This window comes from Ictalurus furcatus, chromosome 13, assembly GCF_023375685.1.
Source record: "Ictalurus furcatus strain D&B chromosome 13, Billie_1.0, whole genome shotgun sequence".
NCBI lineage: Eukaryota > Metazoa > Chordata > Actinopteri > Siluriformes > Ictaluridae > Ictalurus > Ictalurus furcatus.
Genome location: NC_071267.1, coordinates 15,003,839 through 15,025,057, shown reverse-complemented (window position 1 = coordinate 15,025,057; position 21,219 = coordinate 15,003,839). Strand labels below are relative to the sequence as shown.

Sequence of the window (21,219 nt, the reverse complement as noted above, 5' to 3'; positions counted from 1 at the left end):
CACACACACACACACATACATACATATATATATATATATATATATATATATATATATATATATATATATATATATATATATATATATATATATATATATGCACACACATATATACATACACTTCATAATCAAGTAGACGTTTAGGATGCCTTCTTTCAAGACCTACGCACGAAATGGCGAAATAGGGTCCTCTTGTTGCCTATCTATCTATCTATCTATCTATCTAGTATTTGTTTAGGTGAAGTGACATAAAACGTCGATCAAATGGCGCCCTCTTGTGGCTGATGTAAATTTGGTGCATTGCTGTAAAATGGCGCCTTCTTTGGGCAGGTTTTGAATTAGGTGCAGTGATGTAAAGTGGTGATAAAATGGCGCCGTCTCGTGGCTGTTTTAAACATTGAAGACACGAGGCGGCAAACGGGAAGCAGTGAGTGCTGTAGAGGGTAGTGAACTGTAGTACCGGCGTGGTTTTCAAGGACAACACGAGTTCACGTCCAACACAGGACCGCTTTACAAAAAGATGTCTGCCACAACATAGACATTCTCACGGTAAGATAAACCGCGCTTTATTGGGTCGTGTTCGCCGTTTTTTTCTTTGATCGTATTCGCTTGTCGGTGCAGGGGGTTAGCAAGCTAGTGCATTTAGCCTGCATGAGCATGAACATGATCAGTGTGCACCTCGTTTCAGGCTTTCAGGCTAGCTCTGCCTCACACTGCTGGCCTCATAGTGACTAGTGTGGAGGCAGATCAGGGGCGACTTTCACTGCCATGTCTTTCTTACATACTATAACACTGGCTTTTTCATCACGCTTCAATAAATCACCTGCTCCTGTCACAGCTCCGTTTCAGCTCCGTCACACACACACACACACACACACACACACATGTACATGTACATACACACACATATGTACACACACCTACACATACACACACATATACACACACATGTACACATACACACACATATACACACACATGTACACATACATATACAGATACTTACACGTGTACACTTACACGTGTACACTTACACGTGTACACTTACACGTGTACACTTACACGTGTACACACACACACACGTGTACACACACACACGTGTACACACACGTACATACACACACACACACACACACATGTATGTACACACACACGTACATACACACACACACACACACACACATGTATGTACACACATATGTACACTTACACATATATGCACATATGAACACACATTGTTTGCATCTCTGATTTGCATTCACTCATTCACCTACAAACTGACGCTTCACCCTCGTGTACTTGCAACGCTATGTAGGGTGGGTGAAAATTTGGTATCGATCCGATACCAAGTAAATACAGGGCCGGTATCGCCGATACTGATACTTTTTTTTACTTTTAAAAGCATGCACTCGAACTTGCATGTACTTTCCTGAGCGGTGTGTCATGATTTATGAGAAGAATGCATCATTAATATGCTAAATCTGAATACATTTTCATGACCACTAAAAGATTTTGTGATTTGTGCGCTCGATGCGCCTGTAATTAGTCCTGTGGAGGTTAAAACCCAGGACAGATTTGATACACTTTTAAAGCAAAAATAAAAAATATATATTTTATCTAAATAAATAAAATCACTGGAAAAGAAAAGACCTTAGTATCAATATTTTTCTATGAGGATCGATCCTTTCGATACAACGGCAGTATCAAAAGTATCGTTGTAGCCAGCTAGCCGTTAGCTGGTGTGTAGTTTAACACTAATATCACTATTGCCTGGAGACGGCTCGTTGACATTAGCTGTGGCTAATGTAACTAATCATGTAACTTTAATCATATAACTGGCTTTAAGATGTGACTCTCACTCGAGTTATTTCAGTGGAACTTCCACTTCTTTTTAGTGAGTCAGTTCATTTGATTCGCCTCGTTAATTAGAGCCGACTCTTTCGACTAACCCAATCCCCCCCCCCATGCAATGTTCCCCCTAAAGTTCACGATATTACGAGTCTTTGCCTGACTGTGATTGAAACTGTTTAATGAAACCTACCTGACCCTACCCTCTAATTCACAAATTAGCAGTGCATTGTGTAAACTGTATTTCAGTGGTTGTTAGCAAGACCCTACAAATGTGCACTGACAAATACAATAAACATCCCTGCATTAATGTGCTTCTGCTGTGCCGTGTCTGTGCTTAACTCTGAATATTTATTCCTGTTTATCTGTATAACTGATAGCCGGTCACAGTCTCATATACACACATACACGCCTCACCATTCATTCAGACAAACAGCTGAGGTGTTGGAAAGGTTTCCATGGAAGCACTTAAGCAGTTGCTGAAGATAAATGAATAAGTAATGACACTGCCTACATCTACGAAGCAAAAGGAAGTAGGGGGAAAACGGCTTGCATACGTTTACCTACACCAGTGGGTGTCCAATCTTATCTGGAAAAGGCTGGTGTGGGTGCAGATTTTCATTCCAACCAAGCAGTACACACCTGATTCCACCTGTTTAATCAGTTGATCTTGGCTTTCAATAGAATCAGGTGTGGCTTCTGCTTGATTGGAATGAAAACCTGCACCCACACCGGCCCTTTCCGGATAAGACTGGACACCCCTGACCTAGAGAGTCAACTCCTAGAGCCGAGTCACGTTCGCATACAGCAGAGATGTGGACTGGGTACTCTGATGTCTCTGTACACTGCACTATTTCTGCGCTGGATATTGGATATAATATGCTTCCTACACGTTTCTGCACACTGCACTATAACATCTCTAGGTGCAGCTATGATTATATCATTATTTGATATTAAACCTATGTATATGTAACCTGAGCATGCTTTTTCGTCTGCATCGCTATGATAAATGGCTCTTTAGAGAAAATTGACTGTGCTACACAGGGTGATGAAGGCATATTTCATTGGAGGATTCAGTTTCAGTCATGGACAGCTGGACAGGTTAACTCTGTGATTGGGACAGATTTGGCAGCCACTTGGTAGATGTTGAAGTCACATGAACAGATGTCACATGAACAGCAAGCCAGAATTTCTCACTGGCCCACTATGCTCAAGGACTGGCCAAGATTATGTTTGTCACTGTACAGACACATTTGTAGCCAAACTAACATCTCCAGATAGATAACCGGAATCTTTCAGAGGTATAATCCTCTAGGGCAGTGTTGCTGCCTCACAGCTCCAGCATCCCCGGTTCAGTCCCCGGTGTGTTCCCTAGATCTACTGAGACCCTGACCCTGATAAAGTGGAACTGAGTGTGAATGAATGAATTTTCCTGTGGACCAAATGGTGGCCCCCTGATTGGTAGCTACCGTATGGTACAATAAATTATACATAATAAAATGATAAATAACATAATAAAACATACATAAAAAAAATTGGCCAGAAAATATGATTATTCATTCTTAAATGCAATTTATGTGTAAATTGCTTACTGGTATCATTATAACAAACATGAAGGAAGAGCCTTTGGGATCATGCATCTGAGCCTCGACTCATTACTCCCTACTGACCGGATCACCAGAGATCCAATGTGTCTTATGTTGCTTGTGGAAAACCTAATTAAAGTTGCTGTTCCCGTACTCTCAGGTCATTCATCTCACTGGCTATTCTTTCAGTATTCTTTACTGCAGGATCTGACACTCAGCCAGAATCCAGTGCATTTTTCTTCTCCCTCATCCTCGTTGCATCTCATCAGCGTGCCGGTCAGCTTTTGGCGGGACGCAGCTCAGACCGTGAAGAGTTCGTTGAACTCAGGTTCTGGTGGCGTGATGTGACCAAGTGTCGTTCTTTCTGTCTCTCTCTCGTTCTCGCCTCACTCAGCCTTCGCGCGCTCTCTCTCTCGCTCTCCGATTAGTTATTCATGCTTGGAAGAGCTCTTCCACTAAGACCTACTTTAACTTTAATGGAGTACAAAATTGTCTGGACTTAATTACTTTACAGTGGTGAAGAAGCTGTCAGCTGCACTGATTACATTTTTAATTACACGCTGAAGTCTCTTTTAAGAATTCACCTGTGAGCAATAATGTGTAAGTATTTATTATTGTCAGTGTAATTATTTATCCGATTAAAAGCTAATTTAGTTCTAATGTAGTTCTGTACCATGTAGTAAAGAAGATCAGAAAAGCAGTCAGCTAGTGTAAATAAATGTCATGGGACTGTTTTCGCACATGGTGTGAACTACTGCACCCTGGTGAGGTGATGGTTGTCTATGGTTGTGAGACGTTTACATTAGCAGGGCCTCTGAGGGGGTGAAAGTCACAACATATTATGCTAATGCAGAAAATAATTTTGAAAGTAGGAACTGATTCATTTGGCAGCCAAGCAGAGAACAGTTCTGGCATTTGATAGCATTTGTTTTTTTTTCCATGACATACTTTGTAAATGGAAAAAACCCATGTTGTAATGAACTGTAGATGCTTCCCCCTAGGACAGTGTTGTATGTGATTCCAGTGTGACTTTAAATGGCACAGGCTTCTCTGTGTAGATTTACAAAGTCTTTTTTGTCCTTCATGACTTCTATAAATACGCGTTTGAACAGACCGTGATCATACTGTTTCTGCTTGACCCTCCTACCCCTGTCTGATAAGTCAGCTTTATTCAGGGTGTGATGTTTTAGCCCTATAACCTGACACCTCACATGCACAGCTTACTGAATCAGCATAGAAGGATGGTGTAGCTGCAGGTCATGCAGACCTTTATGTTGGTGGTAGAGGGGTAAGAGGAGACATCTTTGCTGCACATGAACTGCAAACTTTGGCTTCTCGTTTACAGTCAGCTCTGCGGCTTCTCAGCTCGTCTTACAGTTTGCTTGACCTCAGTGGAGAGGGCACAAATTGATGACTCTCTCAAATGTGAGTTTTGTAGTACTGTTGGTGCATGCTTAGTGTTGTTTCATACCCTACATTAGGAAATGCACTATATTTGGAAACTTGTGATACACCCTAATATTGTATTAATACCACAACATTAGCAGAGTGTTGCATTATATTATACAGGGAGGATTATCAGGGAAAAATATCATATATTCACAATAGATAGGATTAATAATATATTTTAAAATATTTGTTAGGGCTGTGATGGTCGCCATGACAGCCTGCGAGTCACATCACACGCCATGTTAATGTTTCTGCTCAAGTGGGCACTATGACACACTATGACACAAGGTACAACGTTTTTTTTTTATTTTAAATACAAGTGTAACAATAATAACAGTTGCAATATTAATTTGCATTTATAACCTACCACATACCAGGAGATTTTAGGTTAATGCACAAATTACCTAATCATAATCTTATATAGTGTTGTCTGTTAGCTTGGCGTGGGTTTGTTTGAGCGCAGCAAAATCCATTCAGGTGATTTCACTTCGGGTTCTGCCGCTGCGATGGATCTTGTTGGGAAACCGAATGTTTCATCGGCGATCTGGGAACATTTTGGATTCGAGCTTAATGAGAGAGGTGAACCAATAAATTTGGATGAAGCCATATGTCTGTGGGGAAAAATACAGATCTCAGGATCCATCTCCAGGCATGTCATCGAGACGTGTTTTTTTTTTTTTTTTTTTAAATGTTATTTAATATTTAGCTTTCTAACATATTATTTAGGTTACTGTCCTACTGGTATTTCTTTCAAAGTTTTATAGGCTTGTGGTATACTACACTTGTAAAAGAAATAAAGTATTCATCAGAGAAACGTGCACATTTCACTTCTTCTTCTTCTCCCTTTGCGGGTCAATCACAATACCGTATCCCACAGTGCCCTCAGGCTGTTTGCCATTACAACACGACACAACAAGGCTGTATTTAGTTGTTTCACTGAGAGAAGTCCTATATAATTATATATATTATTATTATACTATTATATTATATTTTATTATATATTGATATAAATTTCACTTCCTCCCCTACCATTTTGTCTGTTTGTAATATGAAACAACACATTCTGAATGTCTAAAGTGTTTGAATAAGGCTGATTAAGCAGAGCATTTCCTGTTCTGCAGTCTTCAGCAGGTTTCTCCAGCAGGTAGAAGGAAAGCAGAGGGAACATCTGTCCATTAAATCCATATTACTCAACTCATGCGTGTGATCTGCATCTGGGCAGCTTTTTCACTCTCCACTTTGTGTGTGTGTTCTTTGCAGGTTTATAGTGTGTGTGTCGTGAAGGTGAGAGAATGGACATCAACATGGTGTTGGGAGGTCAGGACAGTGTGCTGTTGGCTAGCAGTCCTGACCAGGCGGTCAGCCGTCTTAAACATCCCTGTGAGGAGCAGGTAAATGACACTGTGCTGAGAACGCAAGAAAAGAAATGCTGTCTGCCGGTTCTTTTATTAGAACATTTTGCCCATGGTAGTAATTTAGCAATTATATATTATGTGGTCAGTATGTCCTCTTCATCTCAGATGCTGTACTGGGCATTTAGTCCTTTTATAGAGTGCTGCAAAAATGACGTGTTTCTGTAATCCAACCCGGAAGTTAGCATCACCTTGGTTCCCTCGACAAAAAGCCAATAGGATTTTTCCACTGGCTTTTGGATTATTGCATATTAAAAGTTTACGATTTTCATGTTTTGTTCATCACGGTAATCTTCACAAATGAACATGACATTTATGAATTTTGAAGCCCAAATACAAGCGGCAAAAGTAAAAAGTTAAAATTACGCTATGAATGAACTACACCATGGTCGCATGACTTCAATGTCACCACCGCTACGCTTCCGACAACTCTTTCAATCTTTATTTAAAAAAAACTTGTTCCATGGTAAATATCCACTGTGCTCTTTTTGGGGATGAATCTTTGCTGAACATCTACATAGACACGTGTTACTGGAATCACATTAAGGGATTAAAAACATCAGATGATCAGCAGCAGTATGTAAAATTATAATAGAATTCATTTTCATGAAGACGTCCAAAGTCAGGAGTCTAGCATGTGAGTCAAGGGCAGTTACACAAGAGTACGACTTATAAAAAGGGCAATGCAAGTCAAACGCATAAGAATCGTGACTGAAATTGAATTTGAGGGATGTACGCTGTCTGTGTACACAATAAACCTTTGGATGTTGTAATTCACTGATTCTCTTCACGTAGAATTCTGTATGTGTTCCCCGCAAAGGATCGAAGCTGCAGCCCTTCTGTCCTGTGCTCTGTGACCAGCACATGGAAGGACGGCCTTCTGAACCGGAAACGGCCATTTGTTGGAAGATGCTGTCACTCTTGCACGCCCCAGAGTCAGGTAACTAACTAACTAACTAACTCCTTGGATTTCTCATGTATCATTAAAATGATTGCTTCCCATTAAATTACCCCTGTGCTAATTCAATTCACATAAAAATATCATTACAATCAAGGAAAAAGCTTGCTCTACCTGCATTGTCAGGAAGGAATTTCCACAATACCTAGAAATTAATTATGCACTTTACTTGCTCATAATCTACATGTTTTTCGTTTGTTTCAGGGGAGACTTTTTAACACCAGCATCCCCTCATTAGGACTTCGCAATGTAATTTACATCAATGAGACACACACAAGGTAAACAGTTCTGTAATACTATGTCCTGGGTTTTGGAACTCATTCAAGTATTCCTCCCCAGGTTCAGAGTACCCAAGCCATTAAAGTGATGCATATACATGGGAGTCCACTGGAAAACAGCAGGTGAAGGAGTGGAAACTAGTGACATTCATTTTTAACCATGTTTGTTAGTGGATCCTTCCAGTCCAGATCCAGTGACAGACTGCAGACGTAGGCTTAGCCGGTTTTTCCTGCCTCAACGAGAAACTTGGACCTGTGTCAACGTGACATGGGTGTGATGAATGTTGTAGTGATTATGGGTTGCATGTTCAGAGCTTGTTTTTGACTGCATGGTTAATTCTGTTTACCTCTCTAACTGTTGCACGTATTTGCATGCAGACACCGAGGCTGGCTGGCCCGGAGACTCAGCTATGTGCTCTTTGTCCTGGAGAGAGATGTCCACAAAGACATGTTTGCCCGCAATGTGGTAGACAACGTCCTCAACAACACCAGGCAGGAACTGATTATATAGTAGTTGTTTTTTTGTGTGTGTGTGTGACGTGGAACATGGAAAAGAACTTCCTATTTGACTGTGTTCTTGTGACAGGGTGCAGAGCGCTATAGAGGAGGTGGCATCAGAGACAAAACCAGACCAGAAGGCCACGAGTAAAGTGAGGCGGAAGGCCAGAGGCTTTCTTCAGGAAATGGTGGCCAACATCTCCCCTAGCCTCATCAGGTTTGTCTATGTACCTCAGAAAATAAATCCATCAGGCATTATTGCAGTCTGATTAAGACATAAACCATTTGCAGAGTCATTTGTCTGGTTCATAACTTTTTGAATTGTTAAACTGATCTAGGTTGACCGGATGGACGTTGTTGAAACTGTTTAATGGCTTCTTCTGGAGCATTCAGATCCATAAAGGTCAGCTGGAGATGGTGAAGAAAGCTGCCTCTGAGGTATTTAGAGCTTCACAACATTTATGAAAAATCCTTCTAAGCACCTGCTAAATGTTCCTGTTGGTATCAGATTGCACATTGACTTCTTTGTGTTTCAGTACAATGCTCCACTGGTCTTCCTGCCTGTGCACAAGTCTCACATCGACTACCTTCTCATCACCTTCATCCTTTTCTGTCACAACATCAAAGCCCCGCACATTGCAGCTGGCAACAATCTCAACATCCCCATCTTTAGGTGAGGGACATATTTTATAATAACATATATTCATGTAACAGTACTGGAATATACCATTGTGCTGATGTTACTTGTTTCCTGTTTGTTTTTCTTTTAGCACGTTGATTCGCAAACTGGGAGGATTCTTCATTCGCCGTAAAATGGATGAGACCCCAGATGGAAAGAAAGATGTTCTTTATAGAGCGCTGTTACATGCGGTAACCAGACAAAGACACTTTGCTTGTTACTGTTATTTTTCATTCCTACTTGTGTTATGGGTGGATGAGAAATCTCTGAGCCTCGATGAAAATCCCTAGTTTGGATTCCACCAGCCCAGAGTCTAGCACCTTTTACTTTTTTGAGGGTTTGTGACTGTTATATGGTTGAAATAACTTTTAGTGTCAGGAAGAAATGTACAAAGAGGTTTTGACACAATTTAAAAAAAAAACACACACTGAAGTGAAGTTCAATATTGTGAGAGAGAGAGAGAGAAAGAGAATAAGTCCTGTAGTACTCATGACTGTATTTAATGGAATGATATTAATCAGTAATTTGAATGAAACTTAATTACAGATTCACAGGTGGATTTACATAATATGATTGTTCTGCATCAAAGTAAAAAGGTGAAAGCCATATTTGATTACATCTGTTAGTTGCCCAGTTTATGACCCATGTTTAATTTGATCTAAATGTCAGCGTTCATGCCTATGCTAAGATGGAATTTTTTTTTTTATTTTCTTTGTTTTTTTGTTCTAGAAGTTAATTAGACTTTGGGCTGAGGGTGTTGTAATTTAATCATGCTTCTGTTTTCTTTGCTAGTACGCAGAGGAGTTGTTGCAGCAGCAGCAGTTTTTGGAGGTTTATCTAGAGGGCACACGTTCTCGCAGCGGAAAGCTGTCTCCAGCACGTGCTGGCATACTGTCCATCGTGGTGGACACCCTGTGTGCCGGTGCCATTCCAGACGTGCTCATCGTGCCCGTCGGCATCTCCTACGACCGCATTATTGAGGGCAACTACAACAGCGAGCAGCTGGTAAGAGTCAGAATCTGCACAGAACCTAAAGTTATATCTTGCTAACAACAAAGTCATTAACACACTTTAAAATGGGTGTAAATCCTAAGCAAATCATGCATTGGGGAAAAACGCAAGCACAAAGTAAAATCTATTGCTATGTGGGTGGGAGACTACCTGGGGTCAGTGACTGATAGAAAACGGACAAAGTTGGCAAAGAAAATGGGAGAGACAGTCAGCAGTGCAACAGCAACATCAGGACACAGTAACATTTTAACCAAGTGTAGAAAGTTTAAACATTTACATAAAATACACTTTCAGAATATAAATCTACAGATTTGTCATCTCTCCAATATGACAAATTGCCTAATCTATTAGAACAAAAGAAGGAAGGTAGTGCTTTGGCAAGGGTAATTAAGTATGACAGGAAAAAGAAGTCTTCTATAGATCTTCAGATCTGATTGGTCAATGTTGCATGGCAAGGGTTTCTGCCATGCTGCTCACGCTCACAGCCAAGCCTTATGCTCAAATAAGTGTAGTCCAAAATGCAATTATTAAGAGCCATTTCATGTGTTCTTGTTTTCTTTAAGTGTCCGTCCTCTGTCTCTTTTGAGATCGAAGTATAGAATAAACCTGTTTAATAAACCTGTTTTTAAACAGGTATAGAATAAATCGGCTTTGCTGCCCTTTACTCTGCTTGTATTTTAATAAAGCAAACAAACAGCAGCCAACTTTTAGGAAGCAGTTCACTTTGCTGGACATTGAATGCACTATTAATATGGTAATATGTTATTTTGTTCTGTAAATATTATGATATTTGAGATTCTTCAGAATAGTCGTCATTTTCTGGTGAATGAACGGTCCTGGAAAATTTATTTTACACACACACAGTGTCTGCTTGTTCTGGCTTCATTTTAGTACCTCTAAATGTGTGTGTATATATATGGATGGATGGATGGATTTTGAAATTGATTTCAGGTCAGTATAATAGTTGAATGCATGGTCTATAATAGCAGTACTCCCTGTGCTGTGTACGTAGGGAAAGCCCAAGAAGAATGAGAGCCTGTGGGGCGTGACCTGTGGTGTGTGGAGAATGCTCCGGAAGAACTACGGCTGCGTGCGCGTGGATTTCACTCAGCCTTTCTCTCTCAAGGTCAGAAATCCTTCCAACTCTCCCATAGCACTAATCTGTCCTCTGAGATCCAAAAGTCTTTTCTTTTTTTTTTTTTTTTTCTTTCTACATTTACTACTCTATAGGAGTATCTTGACACTCAGCGAAGTCGAAATCTGCCAGCCCCTCTTACTCTAGAGCAGATCCTCATCCCGACCATCATCGCAGCTCGGTACAACTTTCACACGTTATTCTATAACTTTTTTTTGTATAAGCTTATACATTTATCTTATGGTGAACGATGTATTTTCCTGCACAGGCCAGATGAAGCTGTGTTTAATAGAGAAGAAGAAGAACACCCGGATTCCAGAGAGCTGTCTGATGAGCCCTGGAGAAGGCAGGTCATCTCTAACCTGGCCAAGCACATTCTCTTCAGTAAGAATGCTCGAAAAGCCTGCAGTCTCCCAGCTAACTCTAAAGCCTTTTCTCTAGAGATCAGATGGCGGACAGCTTTTAGGGGTTACTAGCGGTCACTAAATCCTCCCTCTGGTGGTGTGTTCTCAGCCAATCACATTCCCTTGTGTTTGAATGCACTGAGGTGTTTTTTTTTTTTTTAAAGGACAATGTGTCAAAGGATTTGGTGAAAGGGTAGAATTGCAGCTTGCTTGTAAATGTTTGATCTAAACTTAACACGAACCTGCTTTCGTTGTGTATTCTCTGAATTTGCACGACATCTTTATGCTGAGATAAACAACTTCACATCAGTTTCAGAAGTTTTAGTGATTCTATACAGGAATCATTTTGTTCCTGTGCCATCCTGGCAATACCTTCATAGTGATCATAGTTTTTTCCAGTTAAATTCTTCATTTAGAATAATTAGTGTCGAAAAGTGTCGATTAGAATAGGAAGAAAAAATGCATTGAAATAAACCCAAATCATAGGACGTTTCGTTTCGTGACTTTATTTACTTATCAATTTTGATTTATTTTAATTTGTCACAGCCGCCAACAAGTCTTCCGCAATCATGTCTACTCACATTGTGGCCTGTCTCCTGCTGTACAGACACAGACAGGTGAGTGTTCAGTTACCTAACCCTGTATGGTCAGCCACATCCTCTTCATTTGCCTCTGTAGTAAAGTGTTGGTAGTTTGGGTAGTTTTGCCAGTGCTAATGGAGCATTTTTTCCCCCCTTATAGGGTGTGTTGTTGTCCAAGCTGGTGGAGGACTTCTTCAACATGAAGGAAGAGATCCTTTCAAGGGACTTTGATCTGGGTTTCTCAGGGAACTCTGAGGATGTGGTGATGCATGCTCTCAACCTGCTAGGAAACTGTGTGAACGTGACCAGCACTAACAAGAACACCGAGTTCATCATTGCCCCAAGCAACACTGTGCCAGCGCTCTTTGAGCTCAATTTCTACAGCAACGGCCTCTTTCACGTCTTCATTGCTGATGCCATCATAGGTACGCTGCCTGAGACACCTAGAGATACACAGTCATGTCCAGTTCAAACTAAAAAAATGGTAGTGTACTGTAGAGTCAGTTAGGGTCTGACTGATTACTGACTGGCCACTGGTTCCCAACCCAGGTATTGGAGTACACATTTCTTAATCCTACACATTTCAACGTTGTCCCTACTCTAACACATCTGATACAGCTAATTATCTAATTGATAGTCCTTCCTGATATGAAGTGGGTGTGTTAGAGCAGGGAAAACATTAAAACATGCAGGATAGGGGTACTTGACTTGAGGAGCAGGGTTGGGATCCTGTGCATCAGGCATTATTTAAAGTTCCATATCTGTTGGAGAAAGTGATGTCCTAAAGCACCTGGTATCTATAAGATACTTAGTGTCATGGGTGCTGTATGTCACCAGAGAGTGCTAATGAGTCACAGTGTGAATTTGTGTGAAAGGATAGGTGAGTCTGAAAGAATTGTTGCTATACATAAAGATGACCTAGGCTATAAGAAGATTGCCAAGACCCTGACACTGAGCTGCAGCACGGTGGCCAACACCATACAGCGGTTTAACAGGACAGATTCCACTCAGAACAGGCCTCGCCATGGCTGACCAAAGAAGTTGATTGCACGTGCTCAGTGTCATATCCAGAGGTTGCCTTTGGGAAATAGACATATGAGTGCTGCCAACATTGCTGCAGAGGTTGAAGGGGTGGGGGGTCAGCCTGTCAGTGCTCAGACCATACGCCGCACACTGCATCAAATTGATCTGCATGGCTGTCGTCCCAGAAGGAAGCTTCTTCTAAAGATGATGCACAAGAAGGCCGCAAACAGTTTGCTGAAGACAAGCAGACTAAGGACATGGATTACTGGAACCATGTCCTGTGGTCTGATGAGACCAAGATAAACTTATTTGGTTCAGATGGTGTCAAGCTGTTGTGGCGGCAACCAGGTGAGGAGTACAAAGACAAGTGTGTCTTTCCTACAGTCAATGCTGGTGGGAGTGTCATGGTCTGGGGCTGCATGAGTGCTGCCGGCACTGGGGAGCTACAGTTCAGTGAGGGAACCATGAATGCCAACATGTACTGCGACATACTGAAGCAGAGCATGATCAGTATGCAGTATTCCAGCATGATAACGACCCCAAACACACCTCCAAGACGACCACTACCTTGCTAAAGAAGCTGAGAGTGAAGGTAATGGACTGGCCAAGCATGTCTCCAGACCTAAACCCTATTGAGCATCTGTGGGGCATCCTCAAACGAAAGGTGGAGGAGCACAAGGTCTCTAACATCCACCAGCTTTGTGATGTCGTCATGGAGGAGTGGAAAAGGACTCCAGTGGCAACCTGTGAGGCTCTGGTGAACTCCATGCCCAAGAATGTTAAGGCAGTGCTGAAAATAATGGTGGCCACACAAAATATTGACACTTTGGGCCCAATTTTCACTTAGGGGTGTACTCACTTTTGTGAGATACTGTGTATATGTGGGTGTGTGTGTGTGTGTGTGTGTGTGTGTATATATATATATATATATATATATATATGTGTGTGTGTGTGTGTGTGTATGTAATATGTATGTGTGTGTGTATATATATATATATATATATATATATATATATATATATATATATATATATATATATATACAAAGTTTTGCTATTTTGTAACATTAGTATTGCACTGAATAATACTTAATAATAATAATAATAATAACAATAACAATAATAATACATTTTTATTTGGGGTACAAATAGTAATATATTTCTGACTTCATTATGCGTTAGTTGTGGCTTTTATTTTGGCGGAAAACTGCAGAAAGACCTCCTTTTAGTTGGCAACATTTTTTTAAAATTCACTTCTCATTACCAATCAGGTGAAATGCTGTTAACCTCTGCCCACAAAAATGTTTGAGATTACACAAATGTAAAACCAAAGTGAATCTGGTGTGTGTTGTATCTAAATGCACAAGTGACTCAAACTCACAGCACAGACCGAGATATAGTTGGTGTGGAGCGGCAGTTACTGTGAACCCATGAGTAAAACCATAACTTTAAAAAATACACGTGTACACTGGTCAACAGTCATAAAGCAGATTTTTTTTGTTGTTTTTTCTGAATATTCACCTTCCTTCAATTTCCACACATTTAAATAACAGTTTATGTACATTCTGACAACATGCTGTGAGCATCATCATTGGCACCTTTATCGCCCCCATATTTGAAACCCTCCATTAGAGACTCAAAAGGTTCTTTGAAGGTTACTTCTACCACTTGTACCACAGCCAAGTGGAAATAGCCTTACAATGGAACACCTTTATTATATTATGCGTATTTCTGGTTTTCTACTAAAATAACAAAAGAATTGATCTAAGTAAATGAATACAGCGTATGCATAGCAACACGTTTGAGTTTTATGTGTGGATGTTATGTTGTGTTAGCTTGCAGCGCTCTGGCCATGCTGAGGGAGCAGATCACAGAAGGTGAACTCGGTACCTCTTCCACTCTGCTCAGCCAAGAGAGACTCATCTGCCGAGCAGCAGGGCTCTCCCACTTCCTCTCCAATGAGGTCATCATCGCCCTGGTAAGTTCCTCGAGTGGGGTCACAGAACATCAATAAATAGCATGACGACAATTTTTCCGTTCAACTGTTATCTAATGAATGTAGATTTTGGGTGCAGAAACAGTGATGCCACAGTTTTGCAGTAAATGTTAAGCATGTATGTGTAAAATTTTTTGTTTTACTCAAAAACCAATGCCAGACCAATAAGGAAGTGAAACAATCATGACCTTATTGGTAAGTAAAGTTGACAGCAGTTAGCTCTCAATGGTATGGTGTCATGTTACGTGGTGGCCTTGATAAAGCCAATGGTATACAAAATAGGTTTCTCTGTTAATAAAGTAGGTGTTTTTTTTTTTGTTTTTTTTTACTATGTCAAATTGATTGGCTAAATAAGAAATGATCAGTGCTCAGTGAGTACATTTCCTATTTGAAATTTCTTTTTGTTGTGTAGAACCAAGCAGTTGTTTGTAATCCTCACTCAGTTTAAATATCTTGCATGTAACAGTAAAAACTTTAATCAGCAAATTAGCTAAATGTACTTGTTAAAGGAATTAAGATACTCCACTCCATATTCACAAAGAATTTTGCTTAGAGAGTGCCACTTAAAGTCTCTCCTTAAAACCTATTCGTGAAATTCCCGAAAGGAACTTTTACTAAGGAATTCCAAAATTAAGAGGAAAGGCAGAGTTTGCCTTATTGACTGCATGTTTCATAAATAAAAACTTATGTAGTTTTCAAAGGTTTTCAAAAATTTATTTTGCCTTACTATTTGATGTAAACAATGAGTTTTTGCTTAAAAAAAAAATAAAGAAAAAGGGCCCTCTAGTAGCTACTCTTAGACTTTAGATTGTTTGTGAATATGGCTGATGGATGCTTAATCATAGTTTTTGCTCTGAACATAATTACATGTTTGATCTGTCCATTCTTTTTTGCAAATCTGGTGTGTGATTATGTAACATATTATGATCGGCCTTCTCTCTGTTCAAAGCCTTGTCAGACTGTCTACCAGGTCTTCCATGATGCCGTGACCAGACTGATCCAGTACGGAGTGCTGATTGTTGCAGATGTAAGCACTCTTGAAGCTCTCCTCTTTGCTTGTGTGTCTCAGCTTTGACCCACCTAATAATCCATTCTTCTACAGATAAAATCAGTGTTTCCCCCTCAGGCCTGAAGTAAACCTGAGGTGTGTCTGGTACAACTGGCTACAATTGAAAGTTACTAGTACTGTGCCCGAGCACATTTTGACCCCCCCCAGAGTCCAGTTCGTTTGACTAGTGTGATTGCTCCGTACTGTGCCCAGCACAATACGCTGAATCGGTTCAGTTAGACTCAGGCACAGTACGCATCTAGTGTGATTGCTATCCCTGGCCAAGCACAGAACCCGAAACATGACGTAAATGATGTGACCGTTCCATTCGAGAATATTTGGGTTTATAACAAGTCTGGTTCTCAACTTCTTGATTTACGGGAATTGTAGTTGGCAATTAAAGCTGCAAATGCCTCCTTCAATGTCAACTGCCTCTGTAAATATCTTCTGATACATGCAGCACGTTGTAGTGAAAATCGCTGTGCAGCGTTATTTGATAAATCTATTAGGCAATATATTAGGCATCTGAGGGTGCTGTCACCATGCCCAAAAACAACTCCAAATACAGTGCTGTGAAAAAGTATTTTCCTGATTTCTTCTGTTTTTGTGTACATCTCATTCTAAATTGTTTCAGAAATTAAAACAAAATCTAAGATAAAACAAAGGCAACATGAATAAACACAAAATACAGTTTTTAAATGATGATGTTATTTATTGAAGCTAAAAAGTTATCCAATACCAGCTGGGCCTGTGTGAAAATGTATTTGCCCCTGTAGTTACTGATTCCTCAAATCTATGAAACTGCAAACTCTGTTCAATCAAATCAGCACTTAAATAGAACTTTTTCAACAGCATGAAGTTGGTTAAAAGGTCTTACCCAGTAACACACTATGCCAAAATTGAAAGAAATTCCAGAAATGATAAGGAAGAAGATGATTGAAATGCATCAGTTTGGAACTCCAAAGAACCACAGTGAGAGCCATTATCTGCAAATGGAAAAACTCCCAGTAGTGAACTTTCCCAGAAGTGGCCGACCTTCCAAAATTCCTCCAAGAGCACAGCAACTACTCATCCAGGAAGTCACAAAAGATCCAAGGACAACACCAGAGGATGCTGATAGTGGAGTCATGAACAGTGACCTCTTGCATCAGTAAAGGTCACTGTTCATGACTCCACTAACAGAAAGACACTGGGCAAAAATGCCATCCATGGAAGTGTGATGAGGTGAAAACCACTGCTAACCCAGAAGAACATTTAGGCTCGACTGAATTTTGCCAAGACACCCCTTGATGATCCGCAAACCTTTTGGGAGAATGATCTGTGGACTGAAGAGTTGAAAGTGGAACTGTTTGGAAGACAGCGGTCCCGTTATATCTGGTTTAAACCAAACAGTGAATTCCACAAAAAGAATACCATCTGCTCCAGGGTCTGGGCAACTTGCAATAATTGAGGGAAACACTAATTCTGCTCTCTACCAGAAACTCCTAAAGGAGCATGTCCGGTCTTCAGTCCGTAACTCATGACTGTGCTGCAAAGTTCATTTCTATTCACATCATCAAGTTTGCTGATGACCCTACAGTTGTGCAGTTGTATAGGTGTTCCTTATCAAGTGGACGGTGAATATATAGATCATATTTTTTGGTTTTTATTACAAGCACTGATCTTATTCTGTGAACTCTGGTATGTCCAACTCTGAAATCTATCATTGACTGAATGGCCAAATTACCATGGTTACTACTGGGAATCTATAGTATATGTGGACAGATATCACCTACATCTACATGGTGTTGTGTTCAGGTGGATCAGGAGGAGCTGAGCCCCTCAGAGGAACCCTGGCCTAAGAAGTTCCCAGAGCCTCTGTCCTGGAGGAGTGATGAGGAGGACGAGGACAGTGACTTTGGAGAGGAGCAAAGGGACCGGTATCTGAAGGTGAGCCTTAGAAAACGGCAGAAATTGAATAATATACGATGCTACCAAGTTGGTTTTGTTAAACTGGGTGATGTACCTTTTTATTTTGTTTAGGTATACTGTTATTTATTCAAATAAAAATACATTAAAGAAAACCTAAATCAACAATTTTATTGCATACCAAAACAAAAGGTGCTGATTGCAAAGATATGTACTAATGGGCATTATGAACGATTCATCTGTGCACACACATTAATAGAGCATTTAGTGCTACATCCCATGCGTACTATGTAGAATGCCTTCTTGGTAATGTCAGTAATGGTGTATTGAAGATATATAGTTTAGAGCAGTGGTCACCAACCGTGTTCCTGGAGATCTACCCTCCTGGAGACTTTAGCTTCAAACATAATCGTGCCCACCTGACCATCTAATCATTGCCCTAAGAAGCTCTTGATCAATAAAACAGGTGTGTTAGATTTTGGTTGGAGTTGAAACCTGCAGGAAGGTAGATCTCCAGGAACAGGGTTGGTGACCATTGTTCTAACCTATATATGTTCAGTACACCATTACTGACATTACTATGTAGGTACACTACATAGTATGATTGGGATGCAGCACTAAATGCTCTATGAATGTGTGGTTTAGAATATACTCAACATGCGACTCTCATTTCTCTCTTTTGCAGAAGTGTTGCACACGAGAAAGTATACTGGATTACTCGTGTAAACTTGATATAAACAAGTTTGATATGCAAAGCTAAAGAGAAACACTCAAACACCCCTTGTTGGTTACTACCAAGTTATTCTCTATATTACTGTACAACATCATGCTAACAGTAGCATTATTATCAAGCATTTATCTAAACAGACAACAAACTAAGGACAGCAGCTTGATCTAAACAGATCCTTCATTCAAACCTGACTTATTGTACTAGGCTCTATCATCTTTTCAAGACTTCCTGTCTCACCTCTCTATTACACTTGTGTAACGTGTTATATAGAAAGCTATATTTAAAGTCCATTGTTGTGTAAAATATTTTTAGAATTGACTTTTAAACATGCAATTTATTGATCTTAGTTAATTGCGATGTTGAGATAATAAGTTTGTTTTTGTGTCACATTTTTACTGGCATAAAATGTTTTGCTAAACCTTAAGTGCACTTAGAGTGGGGGGAAATAAGTATTGGACGCATCAACGTTTTTTTCTTTCAGTAAATATATTAACAATGAGGTTATTCACATGAAATTTTCACCAGACATCTGTATTAACTCAACAAATCCGGAAATATAAAGAATTCACAACATTAAAATCCATAAATAAAATTATGTGTAATAAAGTGGAATGACACAGGAACAAAGTATTGAACACACTAAGAAAAAGCAGTATCTCAGGATTTCTTGAGTTAATACTGAAGTCTGGTGAAAATTTCATGTGAATATTCTCATTGGAAATATATTTACTGACAAAAACATTGACGTGTCCAATACTTATTTCCCCACTGTATGTCATTTATTTTCAAGCCTCAGAGCCCTTAGTCATTAGGAACTGTGAACTGTCAGTGAACATCTTTCAGCTATTGTGAAAACACAGTCATGATCTTTTCACAATAGAATTTAGAGCTGTCTCTTTAGCAAGTACATTCAGTAACATTTATTCTTTAAAATAATACTTTTTATATTTAACAGTACAATACAGTAATACATTTATCATGTCCTTGTTATTTTGTAAAAAATGTGTTATGCAAAGTATTTCTTATAGTTCCACTGAGCAACTTCTGTTTTGTGTTGGAACAATGTGTAAAAAGAAAACATAGCGGCGACTACAGCACTATTACAGTAAACGTGACTGTTTTAAACATGAATCGTTTAAAAAATCTTGCAGTTTCAGAGTGACGTGCTCTTACCACACTGTCATGTTACTAAAAAATTGCACAACGTCTTTCCTCCACTGAGTGACGAAATTGCCCACCCTTACATGCTTTTATCAAACCACAAGAGAGAGTATGTACTGGTGGGGTAACATCATTGTCTGGTATGGAAACAACAAGACCGTGAGAGCACAAAGCAGTGAATTTAACACGGCCTACTATTGGCCTACTATTCGTCTTAATTAGTATCCAAGATTCGAATTAGTGTGTCCCAAATCATAATTTGTTGAAATAAGTATCCCAAAGGTATGCGGATGGTTTACTATTTCTGGTAAATTTTCGAAGAGTTGATCCATGGACATTTTTTCAGCTTCTGTTCCCCACAACACCTTGCGCGAGGGAGGAAGAGTTTTGTGACCGTTTGCTTTGCCAAATTCAACCTGCAAACATGGCGTATGAGTGTAATGCATTTAGAGAGGTGTAAATGAAATGTGGAAAAATAAATCGAGGGAATTGTAAGTAGTATAAATTATATAAGGAATGAAGAAAAGTTGAAATGCAACAAGTAGTTTGTTTACGGTGCCAATGCACATAACTGTTTGCTAGCATTTTTGCAGTGAGCATGAAACACTGAGATGTCCTTCCATCTGTAACATGTACAACAGAACATGGATACTAGTCTGCTCTAATTATTTCTAAAATGTTTTCGGATTGCTTTTACATACGCATGTAAAATGGACAAAATCCAAGAAACACACTGCAAATTTTAATTTATTGTACTAGTTGTATCAGCATTCTTTTAAGTTAGTTTAACATGTACATGTATATGAGATATCTGACTAATCTAAGATGGAAAAAACCGACACCTTGCATGACTGCTATTACAGGAAGAGGAAGTGAAAATCCTCAAATTACTCAGGTTAAGTAAGAGTTGCATGGAATTTCAGAGTCATGAAATGGAAAATGTTCACTGCCTGATTTACTGGCTGGCACTGTATCAGAAAACAGGGTATCAAAATCCCCTGTGATGGCCAATGATAAGGCATTACTGATTCTTTTATTCATAAAAGCAAGGGGCAGATCTGATCATTATAAAACAGGATTTCAAACATAGCTTGTGATATCAGAAACTAATGGGAAATTGTCAAAGGCAACATGGAGGGGTAAATGAATCATTGTTTTTTTTTTTTTTTTTTTTTTTTTACACAACAGTGACTACGGCACTCTTGTAGAAAACATGACTGTTTAAAACAGGAATCATTTAAAAAGTCTTGGTGTCTCAGAGGAAGTAATGCCGTGGGTTTACCACACTGTCATGTTGCTAAAATAAACAACACATCACATCTGGTGCTTCCTGAGTGAGGGAAGTTGCCACCCTTACACACTTTTATAAAAAGCAGAAGAGAGAGCATGTACTGCTGGGTAACATCATTGGTTGGTATGGACCAGGCAAGAGCACAAAGCAGTAAATTAAACACACATGCTGCATCCCAATTCACCTGCTCTCCATCCTAAATAGAAAGATTAGATAATCCGTCC

The 21,219-nt window shown here is 39.7% G+C and overlaps 1 protein-coding gene across 2 annotated transcripts in view; it reads left to right on the top strand.

Moving 5' to 3' along the window:
• Positions 1 to 359: 359 nt before the first annotated feature.
• The window catches only part of gpam (glycerol-3-phosphate acyltransferase, mitochondrial), a 22,253-nt gene continuing 1,393 nt past the window's right edge, over positions 360 to 21,219 (top strand). Inside the window, exons 1-18 of one of the 2 annotated variants that reach the window (XM_053640196.1) lie at positions 361 to 549; positions 6,144 to 6,274; positions 7,116 to 7,235; positions 7,458 to 7,531; positions 7,910 to 8,023; positions 8,118 to 8,246; positions 8,368 to 8,467; positions 8,566 to 8,702; positions 8,800 to 8,899; positions 9,501 to 9,713; positions 10,732 to 10,845; positions 10,950 to 11,035; positions 11,123 to 11,238; positions 11,805 to 11,875; positions 12,000 to 12,264; positions 14,697 to 14,839; positions 15,807 to 15,884; positions 17,703 to 17,834. In XM_053640196.1, the coding sequence (XP_053496171.1) occupies positions 6,176 to 6,274; positions 7,116 to 7,235; positions 7,458 to 7,531; positions 7,910 to 8,023; positions 8,118 to 8,246; positions 8,368 to 8,467; positions 8,566 to 8,702; positions 8,800 to 8,899; positions 9,501 to 9,713; positions 10,732 to 10,845; positions 10,950 to 11,035; positions 11,123 to 11,238; positions 11,805 to 11,875; positions 12,000 to 12,264; positions 14,697 to 14,839; positions 15,807 to 15,884; positions 17,703 to 17,834 (2,091 nt within the window). In that variant the 5' untranslated portion in view covers positions 361 to 549; positions 6,144 to 6,175. Of the gene's footprint in view, positions 550 to 6,143; positions 6,275 to 7,115; positions 7,236 to 7,457; positions 7,532 to 7,909; positions 8,024 to 8,117; positions 8,247 to 8,367; positions 8,468 to 8,565; positions 8,703 to 8,799; positions 8,900 to 9,500; positions 9,714 to 10,731; positions 10,846 to 10,949; positions 11,239 to 11,804; positions 11,876 to 11,999; positions 12,265 to 14,696; positions 14,840 to 15,806; positions 15,885 to 17,702; positions 17,835 to 21,219 lie in introns of both variants that reach the window. The other variant, XM_053640195.1, reaches the window with a different exon arrangement.